General features: G+C 38.5%; 1 protein-coding gene across 1 annotated transcript in view; it reads right to left on the bottom strand.

The window, feature by feature from the left end:
• Positions 1–5262: 5262 nt before the first annotated feature.
• LPA2 (low psii accumulation2) overlaps positions 5263–20478 on the bottom strand; it is a 28701-nt gene continuing 13485 nt past the window's right edge. The window contains exon 2 of the mRNA XM_039114820.3: positions 5263–5606. Within this exon, the coding sequence (XP_038970748.1) occupies positions 5467–5606 (140 nt within the window). The 3' untranslated portion in view covers positions 5263–5466. The remainder of the gene's footprint in view (positions 5607–20478) is intronic.

Raw genomic sequence — 20478 nt, 5'->3', positions numbered from 1 at the left:
CTCATGATCTCTCTGTTGGGGCTCCTCAAGTAATAATCTCCAGAATCTATTCAAGGAACATTCGGAGAGTAGTTGAACATACTCAAGAACAAATTGTCAGATTTTTCCTCTGAAAGTAAGAATTTAAGCTCAAAAGTTTCAAAACATTAAAAAAAAATTCAGAAAACTTAAACAAAATTGAATGCATATGTTGAGGGGGAGAATCTGAAATCTTAAGAAAACAAATTCATTAAACACATATAAGTCAAACAATTGATTGCATGATTTGAAGGCTTATATAATTCCAAATGAAAGGGGGAGCTTTAATTTCGGGATTTACTGATTCATACCTTTCAATTTTGGATAAATTAAATGACTAGACATTTGAATTCATTTCAAAACTTTACAATAAATCACCTCTTGGTTGAGCAATTCGCTTTACAAATACTCAATGTTTTGTCATCATCAAAAAGGGAGAGATTGTGGAGTGATTGATTATACCCCTATTTGATTTTGATGAGCTCAAAGCATTTGAGTATATTTCATGTTGTACTAATGAATTCAATCTAGTGTGTCAGGCAAATATATATGTGAATTTATCTTTAAGAGCATCGAGCCTTGGTTCAAAGTAATTTGGCTAAGTGTTGAACTCAATTGAGCCAAAGTCTGAAGCTCGAGTCGACTCCGAAAGATTGCGAGTCGACTCTAAGTGTTTCAGAGGGTCTGGCACAAGCTCGAGTCGACTCCGGTACACTACGAGTCGACTCCGACTGAGAACAGACAGAAGGACAGAAAGATGAATTTCAGACCCTGTCACCGAGTCGACCCCGAAGATTTCGAGTCGACTCTGATGCTTGCCGAGTCGACTCCCGACGGTTCCGAATCAACTCCAAAGGGTAACAGACAGTAAGACAGAACGATGGTTTTTAGACCCTGTTACCGAGTTGACTCCAGAAGGCTTCGAGTCGACTTCGATGTTTGACGAGTCGACTCTCTACAGATCCGAGTCGACTCCAAGGAGTAACAGACAGAAAGACAGAGAGGTGTTTTCTAGACCCTGTTACCGAGTCGACTCCAGAAGGATACGAGTCGACTCCAACGTTTGGCGAGTCGACTCCTAATCATGCAAGAGTCGACTCTCAGAGGAAAGCGGACTGAAAGGCAGAAAACCAAACTCAGTGAGCCTGTGAACGAGTCGACTCCGAGAATTCGAGAGTCGACCCCAAGCTAGCCGAGTCGACCCCAACAAAGTGCGAGTCGACTCCGAGGCAGCTCAGATCAACAGACACAGGATCGGTTTTTTGGGCTCTGATAGCCGAGTCGACTCCAAGAGGATCCGAGTCGACTCGAGAGAGAAATGCAGAAAAATAGATCTCTGGAATTCTGAGAACGAGCCGTTTCCAAAATGTCGAGTCATCTCTAGATCTTGGCGAGTCGACTCCAGGGTTGGACCGAGTCGACTCCAGGTTGGGACGGCACTTTAATTCAAATCCTGAACAGTGGGCGAGTCGTCTCCAGTAAAGCATGAGTCGACTCCAGCAACAGCCGAGTCGACTCCAGATCGAGCGAGTCGACTCTAACCCCAACGGATACATTGTCAGGAGGTGCAAACTGTGCAGAACGGCTACAAATCAGTGTCTAACGGCTATTTTTCAAAAGGGACTGTTTAAATAGCTAGAGTAAACAGTAGTAGACAATAAGAGAGTTACTCCATCTGTGCATTAAGGCATTTCCAACAACCAAGAGTCCATTGAGAGAAAAGACAAGCAAAAGAAGGAAGAAACGCATTCATTTCATTCCTAGAAGTTTTTCCTTCGCATTCAAGGCTCTTCTTCTGACATCAAATCTTCAGTGCACTCAAAGAGGAGACTCAGAGTTCGAGAAGCCCTTTCTTTCTCTTCCGAAATCTGTTTGAGGGCTTCTAACTTTACTCTACTCATATTGATTCATATTTGCTTTTTAAGAAGCTTTCCTTGTATCTTTTTCCAAACTGTTTTTCTTACTTGATTCAATCAGGGGATTGAATCAAGGGTTGTAACGTTTATTGGTGAGCCAAAGTTAAAACCAACGGTGTAAGGTGTTGATTGTGATCCCGGAAAAACAATCGGGTGGTTTTAGTCGGTGAGCTTGTGAAAACCAACCGAGTTCGTTGTGATCTCGCGAAAACAACAAGTTAGGTTGTGAACTTGTAAAACAACCGGCTGTAATCCAAGAGATTATAGTGAACTCCCAAGTGAAGCTTGGAGAGTGGACGTAGGAGCAAGGGTTGGCTCCAAACCACTATAAAATTTTCTTGTGTTTGCATTGGCTATTCGTCTCTTCCAATCTCCTCATCAAGTAGCTTAATTAACCTGCTTGCATTAGAATTAAATAATTACTCATCAAGTTTTAATTTGTCAATAATTAATCCAAACCCAATTCACCCCCCCCCCCCCCTCTCCTGGGTTGTCTCCTTGGGCAACATGATTAGAAATCACAAATAATCAATTTGATTGATAATTAGTTAACCCGCTAAGAGTTAATGAGTTGAAGAAGAAATAATTGCAATTGGATTGTAATTTAATTTAATTAATTAGATTTAATTAATTGGACTTGATCACGAGTCCTACTTGGAGTAGGATTCTTGGAGTCTTAATTGGATTAGGATTTCAAATTAAATTAGAGTCCTACTTAGAGTTGGATTTCTAAAGTCCTAATTGGATTAGGACTAAAATTTTAGTAGTCCTAATTAGATTAGGAGTTCTTAATTCCTAATTAATTTTAATCTAATTAAACCAATGACTCCTAATTAGATTAGGATTTAAGAGTTCAATTGAGTCATGATTTAATAGAATCCTAATTGGATTAGGATTTGGAGGAAATTGAAATGGGTCCACTAATCCAATTTTGAATAGGATTGACCCATGCATTGGACCCAACCCTCTCCACTTAATTTGATTAAGTGGGGGCTGACCAAATGGGATAAGAGGGAGGGGCGTACGCCCGTCCCTTGGCTGAATGCGTGAGATAAAAGGAGGGGCGTATGCCCCTCCTCTTTTGATTTCAAAAGGGATAAAGATGAGCTCCTAAAATTTAGGAGCTCATCTCTATCCACACGCCATCAAAAATGGGGTTCAAAGGAGCTGCCGATTTGTGGTGTTTTTCTCTCCTTTCAGCCTTGAACCCCTCCTCCCCTCTTCTTCCTTTGAGCTGCAAGCAATAAGGGAAAAAGGAAGCTTTGGCGTGGCCTCCTTCCTCCATTTGATTCCAAAGCAAGGAAAAAGAAAAAGCTGCGAAAGGGCCTTTAGATCTTCTTCCTTGGCTCTTCCTTCTTCTTCCTTCTCTCAAGGCAATCAAGAGTTGATTCAAATGAGAAGATATCAGCCATCAAAAGTCTTCTCTACAAGGGAGCTAGCACCCCGGGGAGATTCAAAGACGCAGATCGATCCACTGCCTCGTGTGGATACCTATAGAGGCCGGACATGTGTGCAGCTTCCATCAAACCTCCATCAAATCCACGAATATCAGATTTGCGGTGATTATCTACCCGCACAAGGTGAAGATCTGATCTTCCTAATGATTTAAAATGATTTAAAAGAATTTAATTCTAATCTATCTACGAACGATGTTTTAAAATAAGTTCATGCGATGAACGGGATCTCGCGCATGCCTTTCCGCTGCGCATTGAATTTTTCTAAAATTTTCTACAGCGTGCGAGGGATCCTAACACTTTGGCTATCCAAAGGATGTCATTTTGTTATCACAACAATGAATAGAAATGACTTTGGCCTATACTTTTTTGCCTCATTCTGCTTGAGCTTGTGCGTGAGAATGTTTGTTGATCCACTAAAGTAGCATAGATCGGCTTTGCTCTCAATCATCCTAATCAACTCTTAGGTTAGAACTTTTGAGGCAACGTATGGACCCATCCTTAATAGATTGTAGGAGTCGTTCTCCCCATTCTCAACTATGCTTGGATGAAGATGAAGACTTGCACTCATTCAAGGAACATCCGAAGGATCGGCAAGCTCATTGACGGTTTTGCGGACCTTGCCCCCTACTCCGGACTTCACCTAGCTGGTACTTGAGACATTAAACTATTTTTAAAAAGGGCCTCATTTCTCGAGCCATTTAGACTCAAGAGTCCCGTTGCAGTCGGCGGAAGCTCATTGCAGTCGATGGGGGAATCTAGTTAAACCCTCATTGGTTTGAAAGTCATCATCTCTATCTAAGCCATCTTGATTTTGAGAGATTGGTTGGCTCACTAGGTCTTCAGCACTAGGGTCAATTCAGGATAAAAGTGTTGCCTCCTTAGGGCCCTAGTATGGTTCGCCCAAATTGTGCACCCGAGCTGCCAAGATCTTGATGGATTGGTTAGCTCACCAAACCTTCAATGTGAGGGCCAACTTAGGATAGAGGTGTTACCTCCTGAGGGCTATAGAATGGCTCACTTGACATGTGCACCCAGACCATTCCGACCTTGGAGAATCAGTTCGCTCACCAAGTCTTCAATGTGAGAGCTAGTCCAAGATAGAGGTGTTACATCTATGCGGCTATAGAATGGCTCGCCTAGCCTGTGCACCCAAAGGTTCTTTCATTGGTGGTTAGTGAAAAGACTTGCCCAACTAGAATGACTTAGGTGTGCTTTCATTGTGGGTATTACAATCAATGGGTTTTTACGAACAACCCATTCTCCTACAGCTAATTGAAGAGTGAGTTTCCCAACCTAAAACACTCTTGACAACTTTTGGAAGAAATAAAGTTTCATTTATTGAGGCCAGATTTTTATAAGACATTTCTTATTGATAATACACTTAGAGATTGGCTAAATTCCATATCTGAAATACAGGTTTCCCATCAAGATATTACAGGCGATAAGTCCAAGGTGAACAACCTCTAATTGCCGGTATGGTCCTTCCCAATTAAGTTTAAGCTTGCATTGTTCTACTAGTTGGGCGACGTCGGTCCTTCGGAACACTAGATTTTCAGGCCAGAAGAACTTAACTTTCACACCAAACAGCAAATGGTGATGACCACTTCCCAATGAGTCATCCGGGTTGCTTAGTTATCATTAGCCTAATAAAGACTGATATTTTGAAAGATTTGCAAGAGAACAGGTTTTGTTGTTTCTTCTTCAAAATTTTCATGCTAGTTTTTTACTGGATCTTTGTCACAAGTTATCAAATTACAAGAAATTTAAGAAGTTCAAAAGCTTGGAAGTAGCTAGGCAAGGATTTTTGTCTCATTGCTGCATAGATCACTTGTTGACGTGGAGGGAAGCGTGGGATAAAGATTCAGCCCTAATTTTGTCCATGTAAAAATGATATATTAATTTATGCCTTCAAATACTTGGTGCTAGTTTAAAATCTCACTTCATGCTAAGTGTAATTATTGATACAAGGATTGCCATCTCTAGAGAAACATGAACATTAAAATAAGCCCAAATGAATGAAGATATCTCGTTATGTTCCAAATGATACCACTCAGAGGTGCTGTCATTTGTGATACTTAATTCTTCATCTGTTCACCTTGCAAATATTTGAACACTCCATATGCAACTGTGCCACCCACAAACAAGAAGACGGTTGGAGTGAAGGAAGGATATAGATACTTCACGAAAAAATTATCCCATTCCTCTGGCAGGAAGCCTGCACATGCAGAAATCCTAGGGTTATGGAAAAGCAGTGCCATGTAAAAAATTTGAAAGTGTGAGAAAACTGAAACAAGGAATTCTCAAACCCATTTAATCTCCTTTCAACATTTTGGTGCATACTGTTCTAGTAACCTCAACAAAACGGCTAAGTTGGATGTTAGGTGGTGATTGCACAATGAGTTTTGCTATCTTAATCGTATCATTAGTTACTTCATGATAAAGAAAATTGCTAGAGATCACCCCCATATCATGCTCGGTTCATAGGTCCTATATGGAAATTGGTAATTGACAGAACAATATTTGGGATGCCGAGCAAAATCACCTACCTCCTAATGCACCATACCAATCCCTGACCGCCACAGCCAGTTAAACCGAGTGGTGATTTGGCAAGTGATCACTAGCAACAGTCCATGATAAAGTAGGTGAATCCCCTTACCTATCAATTAGCCTTTTAATTATAATGGCAGGCTCATCTGTCACACGGTTGTCCAAAGACAGCAATTAAGTGACAAATCTAGAGGGTTGACATCAAAACAAGAGCTGCTTGTGACATGTTTTCAGCTTTAATTGGATCATATGTCAAGCCATAGAGATTTCCTTATAGATAAAATGAAGCACATTAATTAAGGTCAAAACATTAATTATTAAAAATCATATTCCACCCAAGGATCACCAAAATCATCCCACTTCTTTTAAACTTGCTGAAGTGAACGACCTAAAAGAAAGACTCGCATAGAGATCCTGTTTTAATCATATGCACAGTAGATACTAACATACTGCAACATCGGCAATGCCCATAATATTCCAGAGACTAAGTACCTAATACAACAAACTATAATCAACCTATCTGGTAGGCATTTGTGATGCAAGAGATAGAGCCTTTTGCTTAAATTTCTTAATCCTTTATAACAGAGCTACTCATTAAAGACCTTGCCAGTAGCTACCACCTCTATCTTTCACCTTGGTATTACAAACATCCTCATGTCACCCAAATATTCAGAAGCAAATTCCATCTATCGGTTAGATTCCACTAATTAATGCTGGTGGGTATCATGTGAGATGAATAGAACTAAATCAAGATGAAATAATTTAATGATGCTGCGAATCTTATGAACCAAAAACATGTCTGCATTATAATATTTGCCATCTTTTTTCTTTTCAAAAAAAAAAATGTCAATAACAAAAATACTCCCAATTTTTGTTAGCCTACTTTTGCCTGTATCTTTGAAACATAAACATTGAAGAGAGACAATTAATGAGAGACCAATCCACCAGGAGGTCTTGATCAGGAGCATGAGACACAAAAAAGGACACAAAAAGGCCATTAACACGTTGTCTTGGCTTGTGGATTATTCCAACCAAGAGAGCGATTCATCAAGTAGAGACTTCACATCCATAAAGGAACAACAGAGAGATTATCAACGCAAAACGTGTCCGTGCCATTATCCATGGCTCAGGTTGCTTGCTGATCAGAGGATTTTTCCAGCAGTAAGTCTTAGGACATGTCTTATGGTGTTAGAAAAGCAACAGAAATTTTTAGGGCCTGTTTGGCTGTTCAAAGATCTTATTGGTTAAGATCCGACTGACCTAATAGGATCTTCTGGCAGGGGTTTCTATATCGAAATACAATGAAATGTAGATGAGAGAAAGAGAAGTTGGAAGAGCCGATAACTAATCCCAATTAATGGAAACTGCTAGATGGGCAATTTACATTATCCCAGAAAAAATAGGGATAATTTGTGATCAGGTGGGCTTCCTAACCACTTTCAATCCCACATAGTTTTAGACGAGAAGGTGGTACCATGACCTTATTGGACAATAACATCACCCGATGTCCAAAAAGGCCCTTAAGGTGCTTTGATGGGCATACCTATGTTCTCATTTATATTCCGTTTTTAATTCTTATTTAGAAAAGCTCCAGACGTCATAAGGACAGGTTTCGAAATCTGTACTGGTACTCGTTTCAAATTGAAATTCTTTTGTGAACTCTAACTTGAATAAACATACAAAATCTAGGGGCTAGCTAGTAAATATAAAAAGTTGTTTGGTCAGCTGGTAAAATAATTTGGGAGTTATTTTGATTAAATGAAAGACAACGAAGAGTTTGTAACCATCGCCAATCCCCTCTCCCTCTATTTTTGAGATGATGGGTAAGGCCCATCAAAGTTTATTGTGATTATAAATTGTTGCAAGATGAGACTTGTGGTAATGGGTACCCAAACCCCAGTGACTGTACCCACTGAATTAGTTGGCACCCTTAATTCTTCCCTTTTTCGAATTCTTCTCCGCAATAAACTTTCTCTAAATCCCTTTTCCTTTCTTAACTTCTTTTTTTGTTAATAAAGACCCTTGATCTGAACAAAGCTTCAACATATTTGAGTTGTTTTCAGCATTCTATTTCTTTGATCATTTACAAGTATTGAGATCCAGGATAAATTAAAGTCAAAACCCAAACAGAACGTTAGAATCCTGTCACATACCTTCTTTTGGTATGCCCATTAAATATTGATTGGCCCACATATGTATTAAATTCAGCAAAAAAGTCCTATGTTGATTAGGATTAACTTTGAATCTTGAATAAGGCCACAAAACACTACAAGTTTTACTATTCAACTAGAGCCAAATTTGAAGATCCAAACTAGAGTATTGTCTCATATGGGAAACTCATTTAGTTGCATATTATTTATTTTATCATAGATTTTAGGTAGTTCATCAAGACAGAGTGAGTGAGAGGTAGTTCAAATCCATGAAAGGCTCCTATTAGATAAGGCCATAATAGACTAGCACATGTGATCTGAGAAAGGATGGAATCTCATTCGTGAAGAGATCGAAGTACATTGAACATTGTAATGCAAAAAAAGAAGGTAGCCTCAAATTAATATATTGATAACAAATAAGAATTCAAGGATAGATTGGTCACTTCTGAGGGACAACTAGAAACACTTTGCAATCTTTTTCCATTGTAAACAAATATTTGCCTTGCAGTGGTAGTTCTCTCGAGGCTTGGATTGAATAAGCTCCCAAACTGATTGATCACTTTTGCCACAAGGCTGCTTTCATGGTTATGACAGTCGAAGACAAACTCAAAGGAGGCCTCTCTGCTAGAGCTAGCACAATGGTGACTAAGAGTGAAGGCAACCATAAGAAAAATTTGCATCATAGTGCTCCCCTCAAGCTATAAGCACTAAAAGAATGGCAGACTGGAGCAACAATTTCGAGACATGTTATAACATGCAATTGTTCACTATGGTTATCAACTCTGGAAGTTGTCTTAATGTGGTGTAAGTGGATGGCAGTTCGAATGCAATGGCTCACATATGAAGCCCAAGAAGGTCATGTGGGCCTAAAATGCCATCAAACATTACTAGAGGATTCATTGAGATGAAATGCATCATGCTACATGTGAAGGTGTGGCATGAATTGCTCTAAGCATGAATACTGCCAAACGAAGTACATATAAGCTCAAGACTTGCCACCAATAAGCTCAAGAAAACTATAAGCTGTACAGCACAAGACTGATCAATCAATCAATCAATCAGGTTATGTGCCCATGATGACAGCATATCAAAGATCAAATCGCTGTACAATGACTCAAACTGCTTGTTAATGCAAAGACTGCTAGCAGTCCAAGCGTAACTGATTCCTAAAGTGGTGTTTTCTGAAAGAATCTGAAATTTTTTTGGAGGATTTTACTAGCCATAACTGTTTAGAAAATTTTCTGATGTTCCAGGAGGCTGATATAGGTGCTCAATATAGGAGGTTTATTCTTTTGTGATGTCCAGGATGGACTCATATATGAATTTTAGTGTGAGCAAATAAGAGAAGGAGTTGTTTGGCTTGCTGTTAAGATGATTTTATTTTGGCTCAAGAAGGGAAAACTGAGGCTCGACTATTTTCTTTTCTGTTCCTAGTCCTCTCTCTCACACACACACATTAGTTCCTCTCTTTGATCTGCCCAGTTCGGGACAGTTCCGCCGGCCCTAGTTTGCACTTATTCATAAACTCTGAACCACAACTACTAAAAAAGCGGTCATTACACTAGCAAAGCCTCAGAAAAACATTCTTAAAGTTTTCATACCTACATCATACCTCAAACAACCAGCTCTTAATCCTAGAACCATAGATAGGCCCTCCATTTTCTTCTTATATCTGAAACTTTGGATCATACCAAAACTTGTCCTTTTTCAGTGTGGTCATATTGATCGGTTGTCATCACAAATCCTCTACAACTCCATGAAAATAGCAGCAGTTGCTTGATTATGGGTGTGCATATGACAAACCACCACTGTATGACTAATAACTTAACAAACATGAGAAGATGGATGGGACTAATCAAAAGGGATATCCATGAAAACTAATGAATTCTTTTTTTTTCATATTTCACCTATCAGAAGGTCTAGGGGTTTAAGTTTAAAATCTACAAAGATATAAGTTTAAAAGATAAGTGCGAAGGAATAGATAGCCTTTAGTAGCTGTGAATTGTTTTGAGTCATTGATACAAGGAACTCATATCAAAAATTAAAAGTAATTAATGGTTTTAGAGTTGTGATTCACTTAGAACTAGTGCTTCATCAAATACTTCTATAGTTATTGGTGTTTCACCAATCTAATGTTTTATAGGACTTTATCATTATCATCATCATCATCAGTATATTTTGTTTTGTTTCTTTTTGAAATTTAAATTATATTTGACATCCGAATTTTTGGAATTTTTAATGTGACTCTTGATGGTAGAAACCAAGTTCTGATAATAATTCCCATGTGACACCATGAAGTTAGATTATCCAACAGTTACTATTCAATTTGCAAAGAAATACGATCGTAATGTGTCATTCTCTTAGATAGAACCCAAGACTTCTTCCCAAGAAGGGAAGATGTACCAGTTGGAACAACTTGCTTGGAATAAGTGAATGGACTTACGGACTACTAACCAAAAAAAAAATTGTATCCTTATATTTTTATAAAGTTAAATTATTTAACAATCAATATTTGGATTCTATGCATTTTACACATGTAGTTTTACTAGTCAAGTTTAAAAGTTTAAATAAGTAGATATTTCCCATTGTCATAGAATTTTGATGCACACAAAGACGTGTGCATGGGCACCTCACATGCACATGTACCTGTGCATATACAACACAATGCAGACCTCCCACACCCCTGAACATGCATACATGTATGCACCAACAAACATATATGCATGCATGCACACATACATACGCAGACACACTATCCACCAGCTTTCACTCCCTTAAGGAAATCCTAGAATTTACTAATTTGTTTGCCTATAGGTCTATGGTAAATTTAAACTTCACTAGCTTTGCATCAACAAAGCCATACATGGCTTTGAAAGCATCCAAGAGTTCTTTGGAACTTTCCATAAAATATATATATATATATATATATATATATATATATGTTGCCCAAGGTGACAAGCCAGGAGGGGGGGGTTGAATTGGTTTCTCTAAATTTTTTACTACCTTGATTGAGTCAATTGATGAGTGAGTGAAGTTAAAACAATACACAATGCAAACACACAAGAAGTATAGTGGTTCGGTGCTCTCCTAAGCACCTACGTCTACTCCCCAAGCGATCCCTTGGGAATTCACTATAATCCCGCGGATTACAGTTGGATTGTTTTCCGGGCTCACAATCCAAAAATCTTTACACTTTGGTTTTTCGGGATCACCAAAAACCTATGTTGGTTTTACGGGCTCACCAACAAACCTTCACAGTTAGTTTTACGGGTTTACCAACAAACCTACACCGTTGGTTTTACGGGCTCACCAACAAACCTTTACAAGATAATTAAGAAGAGAAAAGCTGAAACTCCTAGATGAGCAAATATAACAACTATGAGCTACAAAGAAGAGTTTAGAATATAGTTATCGCTTTGATGAGACTTCTCTCTTCTTTGTCAAGATTGCTTCACTCTTCAAGGGTTGATGGAGCTCTTAATGTCTCTTAGAATCTGCTCAACCACTTCCTTTTGGCTCTTTGAATGAAGCACTTGGATGAAGAAAATTAGGGCTCTTTTCTTTCTTGTGTAAGCTTTGATATTTTGCAAAAGGATGTCTTCTCTGATGAATAGTGTCACTTTAAATACTTTTCCTCATCCATTGGGCACCCCCCATTAGTTAGATTTCAAAAACTAGCCGTTACTTGCTGTTGGAAGGTCAAAAAGTACTTCTGCAGAACTAGCCGTTATGCTTCTGCCCGTGCTGGGGTCGACCCAAACTTTCCTGGGGTCGACTCAAACCACTATTCATCAGACTTGGGGTCGACTCAACTTCCAGTGGGGTCGACCCAACTTTCACTGGGGTCGACTCCTGCTACAGTGGAGTCGACCCTCTCAGGGATAACAGAACCTTGTATTTCAGCTGTTTTTCACTGGGGTCGACTCAAGTTCCATTGGGGTTGACCCTCTCAGGGATTACAGAGACACAGTATTGAACGACCTAGCCTTAGGGTCGACTCCATTGGGGTCGACTCAAGCATTCCTGGGGTCGACTCCATCTGGGGTCGGCTCAAGGAAGGTTGGAGTCGGCCCTCTCAGTAAATTCTAGAGACTTGTTTTCTTGAGGCTTAAAGATGGGGTCGACTCAAGCATACTTGGGGTCGACTCCACTACTGTTCATCCATGCCATTTTCCAGAGGTGTGCCTGATGGTTCCATGATGTGCCGGAATCGACTCCACCTTTCTTGGGATCGACTCATTCCACACTTTGCTGCATCCTAAGGTTAGATTCATCCATACATTCAATGAAATATACTTCAAGCAATTTTGAATGTATGCCATGGTAGTACTACATACTATTAACAATAAAAATTACTATTGTGCCCTTAAAAGTACGTTTCACTTGAAACTTTGCTGAATTAGAATTTAGAATTCACTATCCCTTTTCTATCGCAAATTTTATTTCATTATTAATCCTTGAAAGACATCTTGATCTCATTCTTCTAATGGATCGAGAGTGTCGAACTCAGTAATGATGTATCATGTTAACTTGTAATATTTAATTAGATATTTTCTTAATGGTTGTGTTAATCATCAAAATAACACTATCATCCTCAATCTCCCCCTTTTTGATGATTACAATATTGAGTATGAGCAGATTGATACTTATCTTAAAATTAGAAAATTTATTTTAGAAGAGCTCAAGTTGCTGAATTTCAGCTTTTCAAATTTAAAAGTGAAGTCTCCCTCTTTTTCATCCAAATATTGCCAATTTGAACTTTTGATTTTCTCCCCCTTCTTTTATATTTGGTGAAGGATGAAACTTCAAAAATTTGAGATAAAGCAAGAGTTTCAGATTATGTATCGAGGTATGAGAGGTATGTACCAAATTCTAAAATTTTGATTAAAAATTTAGACTTTAAAATTTTCATTGTTACATATTGCTCCCCCTTAAGTGAATATTATTTTCTTTTATAATTTTCAAACTTATTTGTCAACTTATTGCGACTTCTTTCTTTCCTTACTTCTCCCCCTTTTTGTTATCATCAAATAGGTGTATGGCAATAGATAAGTAGAGACAGTAAATAATAAACAGTCAAGTTTCATTGATCAAAATGGAACATTGTAGTACATTAATGCCAAAAAATACACTGTTCTTCAATCAAAGTGCAAAGTACATCAACAAGGCAAAATACATATGAGAGCTAGATAAATCCTAGACACTAATCATAATGCTAACATCAGCCTAGGGGGTATCTAAGGGCTGTGATCTAGTCCTCATCCTCCTAGTATAAGTGGCGAGGGAAGGTCGAGCCTGATGGGACTGAGCCTGATGTGGACCTCGTTGAGCTAGATGACTTTGTGCCGAAACCTCCGACACAGCTGCTCGGGCCACAGATGGACCATGAGCCTCTCTCTCTCTCTGTAATGCCCCCACTTGCTCTCTGAGGTCTCTAATCTCAGCAGTCATAATGTCCATCCTGCTCGTCAATCCGTCAGAGAGAGTCCTCACCTGAGTTGACACAAGCTCAGTCATCCTGCTCCAAAACTCCTCTGTGCACCCCGTGAGTATGGATGACAACGGGCCAGCCTCTGAAGGTGCCGTAGGATGATCCTCAGGTATCTCAGCCTCAGGGATGGGGTCTCCAACCTCTGATGCATCACCCTCCTGTGCATGTATCCCTGCTCCTGCACGCACTCATTGCCCGTTCACCTTCTCATAACCCATGCGAACTAGGGACTGTGCAGTGTAAGTGTCAGTGAATAGGAGATGCCTGGAGATCTCTCCCTCCATAGATATGTCATGCTGTCGGAAGACCAGGATGAGTATCATACCATAGGGCAGAGAAACTCTCGATTTGCATATAGCCTCTCTCATCTGCCTGATCATCATAGCTGGGAGGTTCAGGGGAATGCCCTGAATAACGTGCTCCATAATGACCAAATCTCGCTCAGATATGTGATCAAATCTTCCACTCTTCGGAAACAAAATCCGACCTATGAAGTTGTGCAACAACCTCATCTCAGCTGATAGAGAGCTAGCTATCACAGTTTCGGGGTAATCAAAATTATCTCTCTCAAAGATCAACTGTAGAGCTCTCAACTTGCTTTCCGGCCTTTCTGAAGTTGCACCTTCGCAGGAAAGATGGAGCAACTCACTCAAACTTTCTTTTGAAACCCTAACCCGTGCACCTCGGACCTCAGACACAAGCCCTCCTATTCCAACTTTTAGGAAGGCATAGAACTCACGAACCAAGCCCGGGTAGGTCACCAGGTCTAGGGAGCAAAGATACTCCCATCCTTGTCTTCGGATCCAATCCTCCAGACGAATCCTTCTTGATCCAAAAATTCGGAGTGGATCCTTCTCCCCGTGGTTACCGGTCTCCCCGCATATTTAGCAAGTTGAACTGAAGGGGAAGGAGGTGGAGGAGGCTCAACACGTGTCTCACCTTGTGGGGGAACTGTAGAGGAATCTCTAGCATGTCTATCTACAATGGTTGGGCGTGAGACTCTTCCGGATCTCTTAGCAACGGCTCACTTGGGTCCCATTTTCACCAAATTCTTCCTTAGGTCTTGATCTAACGGCGTAGAGAAGCAATCTAGCACTGTTTGGAGATGATTGGAAGGGATTGGAAAATGAAAAATAGAATTTTAGGAAGAGGACAAGATGAAACAGTGCCCTAGAATAGCTCACGGGTCCCTCTTTAAAAACAGGGTCCCGCCGTTGGGTCGACCCTAGATTTTTCTTGGGTCGACTCAACGTGGGGTCGACCCCATTCTGGCTCGGGTCGGCCCCAGTTCAAGATTTTTTTTTAAAAAAAAAATTCTTTCTTTCCTTCAATCCTTACAAATTCTTTATGCGATAATGATACATGAGTAAGGAGTCTATAAATGGCTAGTTTGACTAATATTTCATGGGTTTTTCGAAATGAGAGGAGAGTATCATGAGACAACTTGTTCCTTTTATATCTCTTCAATCAAAAGGATCACATATGCCTAATTCTCTCCTAAGCATGCAAAATCTATCTTCACTTAAAGGTTTTGTGAATATGTCAGCTAATTGTTTCTCAGTACATAATGCTCAATACATATGTTCTCATTTTGCACATGATCTCTAATGAAATGATACCTTATTTCAATATGTTTGGCTTTAGAGTGCTAAACTAAATTTTTGGTAAGGTTAATGGCACTAGTGTTATCACACTTTATAGGAATGTTATCTAGTTTAATTCCATAATCCTCTAATTGTTGCTTGAGCCATAGTACTTGAGCACAGCAACTCCCGGCAGCTATATATTCGGCCTCAGTCATTGACAATGCTACTGAATTCTGCTTTTTGCTAAACCATGATACTAAGTTATTCCCTAAAAATTGACATGTTCCACTAGTGCTCTTCCTATCTAATTTGCAACCAGCAAAATCTGCATCAGAATATGCAAGTAAATCTAGATAGGAGTCTCTAGAGTACCATAAACCTATGTTTGTGGTTGCTCTCAAATATCTAAGGATTCTTTTGACAGCACTTAGATGTGACTCCTTAGGATCTGACTGGTATCTAGCACATATTCCCACACTAAACACTATGTCTGGCCTACTAGCACTAAGGTAAAGCAAAGATCCAATTAAGCCTCTATAAAGCTTCATATCTATATTTTTCCATTTTTCATCTTTGTCTAGCTTACTAGTGGGATTCATTGGGGTGCCTATTCCTTTGTGATTTTTATTTCCAAACTTCTTTAATATTTTCTTTGTGTACTTAGTTTGATGAATAAAGATACCTTCCTTAGTTTGCTTGATTTGTAATCCAAGAAAGAAATTTAGTTCTCCCATCATACTCATCTCGAATTCTCCTTGCATTAATTTAGCAAACTCTTTGTAAAGATTATCATTAGTGGCACCAAAGATTATGTCATCTACATATATTTGTACTACTAGCAGATTTTTGTCTTTTCTTTTGAGAAAAAGTGTTTTATCTCCATTTTCTCTACTGAAATCATTATCCAGTAGAAATTTGCTTAGTCGATCATACCAAGCCCTAGGTGCTTGTTTCAATCCATATAATGCCTTATGTAATCCAAACACATGATTTGGCAATCCATGATTCTCAAAACCAGGAGGTTGCTCTACATATACTTCTTCCTCTATAAAATCGTTTAAGAAGACACTTTTTACATCTATTTGATACAATTTGAAATCCATAAAGCATGCAAAAGCTAGAAGTAATCTAATAGCTTCTAATCTGGCCACGGGAGCAAATGTTTCCTCAAAATCTATCCCTTCTTCTTGATTGTATCTCTTAGCTACAAGTCTAGCTTTATTTCTTATAACTACCCCATTTTCATCTAATTTATTTCTAAAGATCCATTTTGTTCCAATTACAGAGTTATGCTTTGGTCTCTCAGTTAATGTCCATACATTGCTTCTTTTGAATTGATTTAATTCTTCTTGCATAGCATTTATCCAATTTATGTCTTTTTCAGCTTCTTCATAAGTCTTAGGTTCTATTTGTGAAACAAAAGCAAGATAGTCATTTAAATTTCTAAGAAAAGATCGAGTTCTTACCCCTTGAGATGGATCACCAATGATTAAGTCTTTAGGGTGTCCATGTGCATACCTCCATTCCTTTGGCAAGTCTTGAGATTGTGGTGGCACTCGATCATTTTCCTTTTCTTGATTTGGCACGTCATCAAGATTCAATTTTTCAAAGTCAATAATTCCTGCATCATCATCAAGAGTATTTTCTCTCCTAGGAGACTCACAATCAGACTCATCAAAAATGATATTAATTGACTCTTCAACTACAAGAGTTCTTTTGTTGAACACTCTGTATGCCCTGCTAAATGTAGAGTATCCTAAGAAGATACCTTCATCTGACTTGGCATCAAATTTACTTAGATCCTCCTTGCCATTGTTTAAAATGAAACATCTACATCCAAATACTCTAAGATATTTAGCAGTTGGTTTCTTATTCTTCCAAAGTTCATAAGAAATTTTCCTGATTATAGGTCGTATTAAAACCCGATTTAGAATATGGCAAGCAGTACTTATAGCTTCAGCCCAAAAGTATTTTGGAAGATTTGACTCCCACAACATTGTGCGTGCAATTTCTGCCAAGGTCCTATTTTTTCTTTCAACAACCCCATTTTGTTGAGGCGTTCTAGGTGCTGAAAATTGATGTGAGATACCATTTTCATTACAAAATTCTTCAAAGTGTTGATTTTCAAATTCAGTTCCATGATCACTTCGAATTGCTATTAAGGTGAGCTTCTTTTTAGTTATGATATTTTTATAATATTTCAAGAATGCTGAAAATGCTTCATTCTTATGTGCAAGAAATGAAACCCATGTATATCTTGAAAAATCATCTACTATAACTAGTCCATACTTCTTCCCTCCTAGACTCGCGGTTCTAGTAGGTCCAAATAGATCCATGTGTATGAGTTCAAAAGGCCTAGTGGTTGATACTATATTCTTTGATTTGAAGGATGATTTTGTTTGCTTTCCTAATGAGCATGGTCCACAGATTTTGTCCTTTTCAAAGATCAATTTTGGCACATCTTTTATCAAATCCTTCTTGACTAGTTTTGATATTAAGTCCATACTAGCATGTCCTAGTCTACGATGCCAAAGCCAACTTGTTTCATTTTTCCTTCTTCATTAGTAATTAAACATAATCCATTTTTCTTGCCTAAATCATGAATATCTACCATGTAAATATTTCCATGCCTTTGTCCTATAAGTACAATGCTATTATCTTTAGGATTTGTGATTATGCATACTGAGGCTTCAAATGTGACTTTAAAACCTTTATCACAAAATTGACTTATGCTAAGTAGGTTATGTTTCAGACCATTAACTAATAAAATATTTTCTATAAAGGTGGATGGAGTAATATAAATTTTACCCTTTCCAATGATAAGTCCTTTTCCATTATCTCCATAGGTTACCACTCCACCCTTCTTAGATTCCAAGGTGACAAATTGTTCTACGTCACCTGTCATGTGTCTTAAACAGCCGCTATCTAGATACCATCGTTTATCCCCCTTATTAGCTGCAAGACACCCCCGCAATCAAATCAAGAATATGCTTTAGGTACCCAAACTATGTTGGGTCATTTAGGTTTAGTACTTAATGTTCCTTTTGGAACCCAAATTTTCTTGAATTTTAGCTTATAATTATCACTCAATTTGTTGTAGCTAGACTTTCTATAATTACATTCATATGCTTTATGTCCTACTTTATTGCAGCAATGACAAGTTATATTTTTATTTTTGGCTTTCACAAATATGTTCTTTAAGTATTTTTGTTTCCTATTTGTTTTATATCCTAACCCAGCTTTATCATATACAGCTTTTTGACTATCAAGAATCATATTTAATTTAGTTGAGCTAAGTGTAAGCTTGTCCACTAAGGATTTGTATTTTTCTGCATCTCCTTTTAACTTGACATTTTCAGCAATTTGACTTTTGGTTTCATTGGTGAATCTCTTACTTAATGTTTCATAGTCATTAGATAATTTTAGCTTTTCTTTGATAAGAGATTGATTTTCATCTTTTAGAACTTTATTTTTATTGATTAATTTCTTGTGTTCTTCCATGAGTTCTAAAAATGCATCATGTAACTCTTCTACTGTAAAATCACATTCAAGTTCAGAATCTACCTCATCGTCATTAGCCATGTAGCAGATTTGGACCGTCTCTTGTTGATCTTCCTCTTTCAAACTTGACTCCTCACTTTCACTCCATTCAGCCATGAGGTTCCTCTTCTTAAGTTTTCTTACCATCCATTTCAATTCCGGACAATCTATCTTGAAATGCCCAGGCTTGTTACACTCATAGCAAATTGGCGTTTCCCTTTCCTTTTCTTTGTCCTTACCCTTTTCCTTGCTTGAGCTACCTTTGAGGAAGGGCTTCCTTTTATGAAATTTCTTCTTTGCTCTCATAAATTTTCTGAATTTTCTTGCAAGCATAGTCATTCCTTCTTCATCATATTCCTCCTCATCATCAGATTCTTCTTATTCAGTTTCCTGCTTTGGAGTGGTAGATTTCAAGACAATGGTCTTTCTTTTCTTGACCTCATCTTCTGAATTTTGCCTCATGGTCAACTCATGGGTCATAAGTGATCCTAGAAGTTCTTCCAATTGCAGTGTATTGAGGTCATTTGCTTCTTGAATTCCAGTTACCTTGGCCTCCCAAACTCTTGGTAGAGACCCCAGAATTTTTCGCACTAGTTCAGAGTTAGTATAAGACTTTCCTAAGCTCTTCAGCCCATTTATGATTTTCGTGAATCAAGTAAACATTTCAGTTATGAACTCAGTGGATTCCATTTTAAACAACTCATACTTATGTACTAATATATTTATTTTTGACTCCTTGACTTGATTAGTTCCTTCATGTGTAACCTCCAGTTTATCCCAAATTTCTTTCGCGGAGATGCACGTAGATATTATATGAAATTCACTTACATCTAGTGAACAGTAAAGTACATTAATTGCTTTAGCATTTAGTTGTGCTAGTCTTCTATCACTCTCATTCCAATCCATTTCTGGTTTGGGAATGATTGTGCCCTCTATACTAATTGTAGGTGTGTGTGGTCCTCTAGTTATGATATTCCACAAGTCATAGTCTAGAGCTTGAATGAATATCCTCATCCTAGCCTTCCAGTATGTGTAATTAGTGTCATTAAACAGAGGAGGTCTATTTGTGGATTGCCCCTCTCATAGACCATCCTACTTGGGTTGTCATGATCTTTGTCTCTTGATTGTAAGATCAACAAATACTATGAGAGCACCTTGCTCTGATACCACTTGTTGCCCAAGGTGACAAGCCAAGAGGGGGAGTGAAGTTAAAACAATACACAATGCAAACACACAAGAAGTATAGTGGTTCGGTGCTCTCCTAAGCACCTACGTCCACTCCCCAAGCGACCCCTTGGGAATTCACTATAATCCCGCGGATTACAGTTGGATTGTTTTCCGGGCTCACAATCCAAAAACCTTTACATTTTGGTTTTCCGGGATCACCAAAAACCTATGTTGGTTTTACGGGCTCACCAACAAACCTTCACAGTTGGTTTTACGGGTTCACCAACAAACCTACACCGTTGGTTTTACAGGCTCACCAACAAACTTTTACAAGATAATTAAGAATAGAAAAGCTGAAACTCCTAGATGAGTAAATATAACAACTATGAGCTACAAAGAAGAGTTTAGAATATAGTTATCGCTTTGATGAGACTTCTCTCTTCTTTGTCAAGATTGCTTCACTCTTCAAGGGTTGATGGAGCTCTTAATGTCTCTTAGAATCTGCTCAACCACTTCCTTTTGGCTCTTTGAATGAAGCACTTGGATGAAGAAAATTAGGGCTCTTTTCTTTCTTGTGTAAGCTTTGATATTTTGCAAAAGGATGTC

The sequence above is a fragment of the Phoenix dactylifera genome, chromosome 16 (assembly GCF_051530095.1).
Source record: "Phoenix dactylifera cultivar Ajwa chromosome 16, Ajwa_hap1_PhDact_Kaust_v1.1, whole genome shotgun sequence".
Taxonomy (NCBI): Eukaryota; Viridiplantae; Streptophyta; class Magnoliopsida; order Arecales; family Arecaceae; genus Phoenix; species Phoenix dactylifera.
The sequence above is the reverse complement of the archived record's forward strand: the minus strand, read 5'-3'. Positions and strand labels throughout refer to the sequence as shown.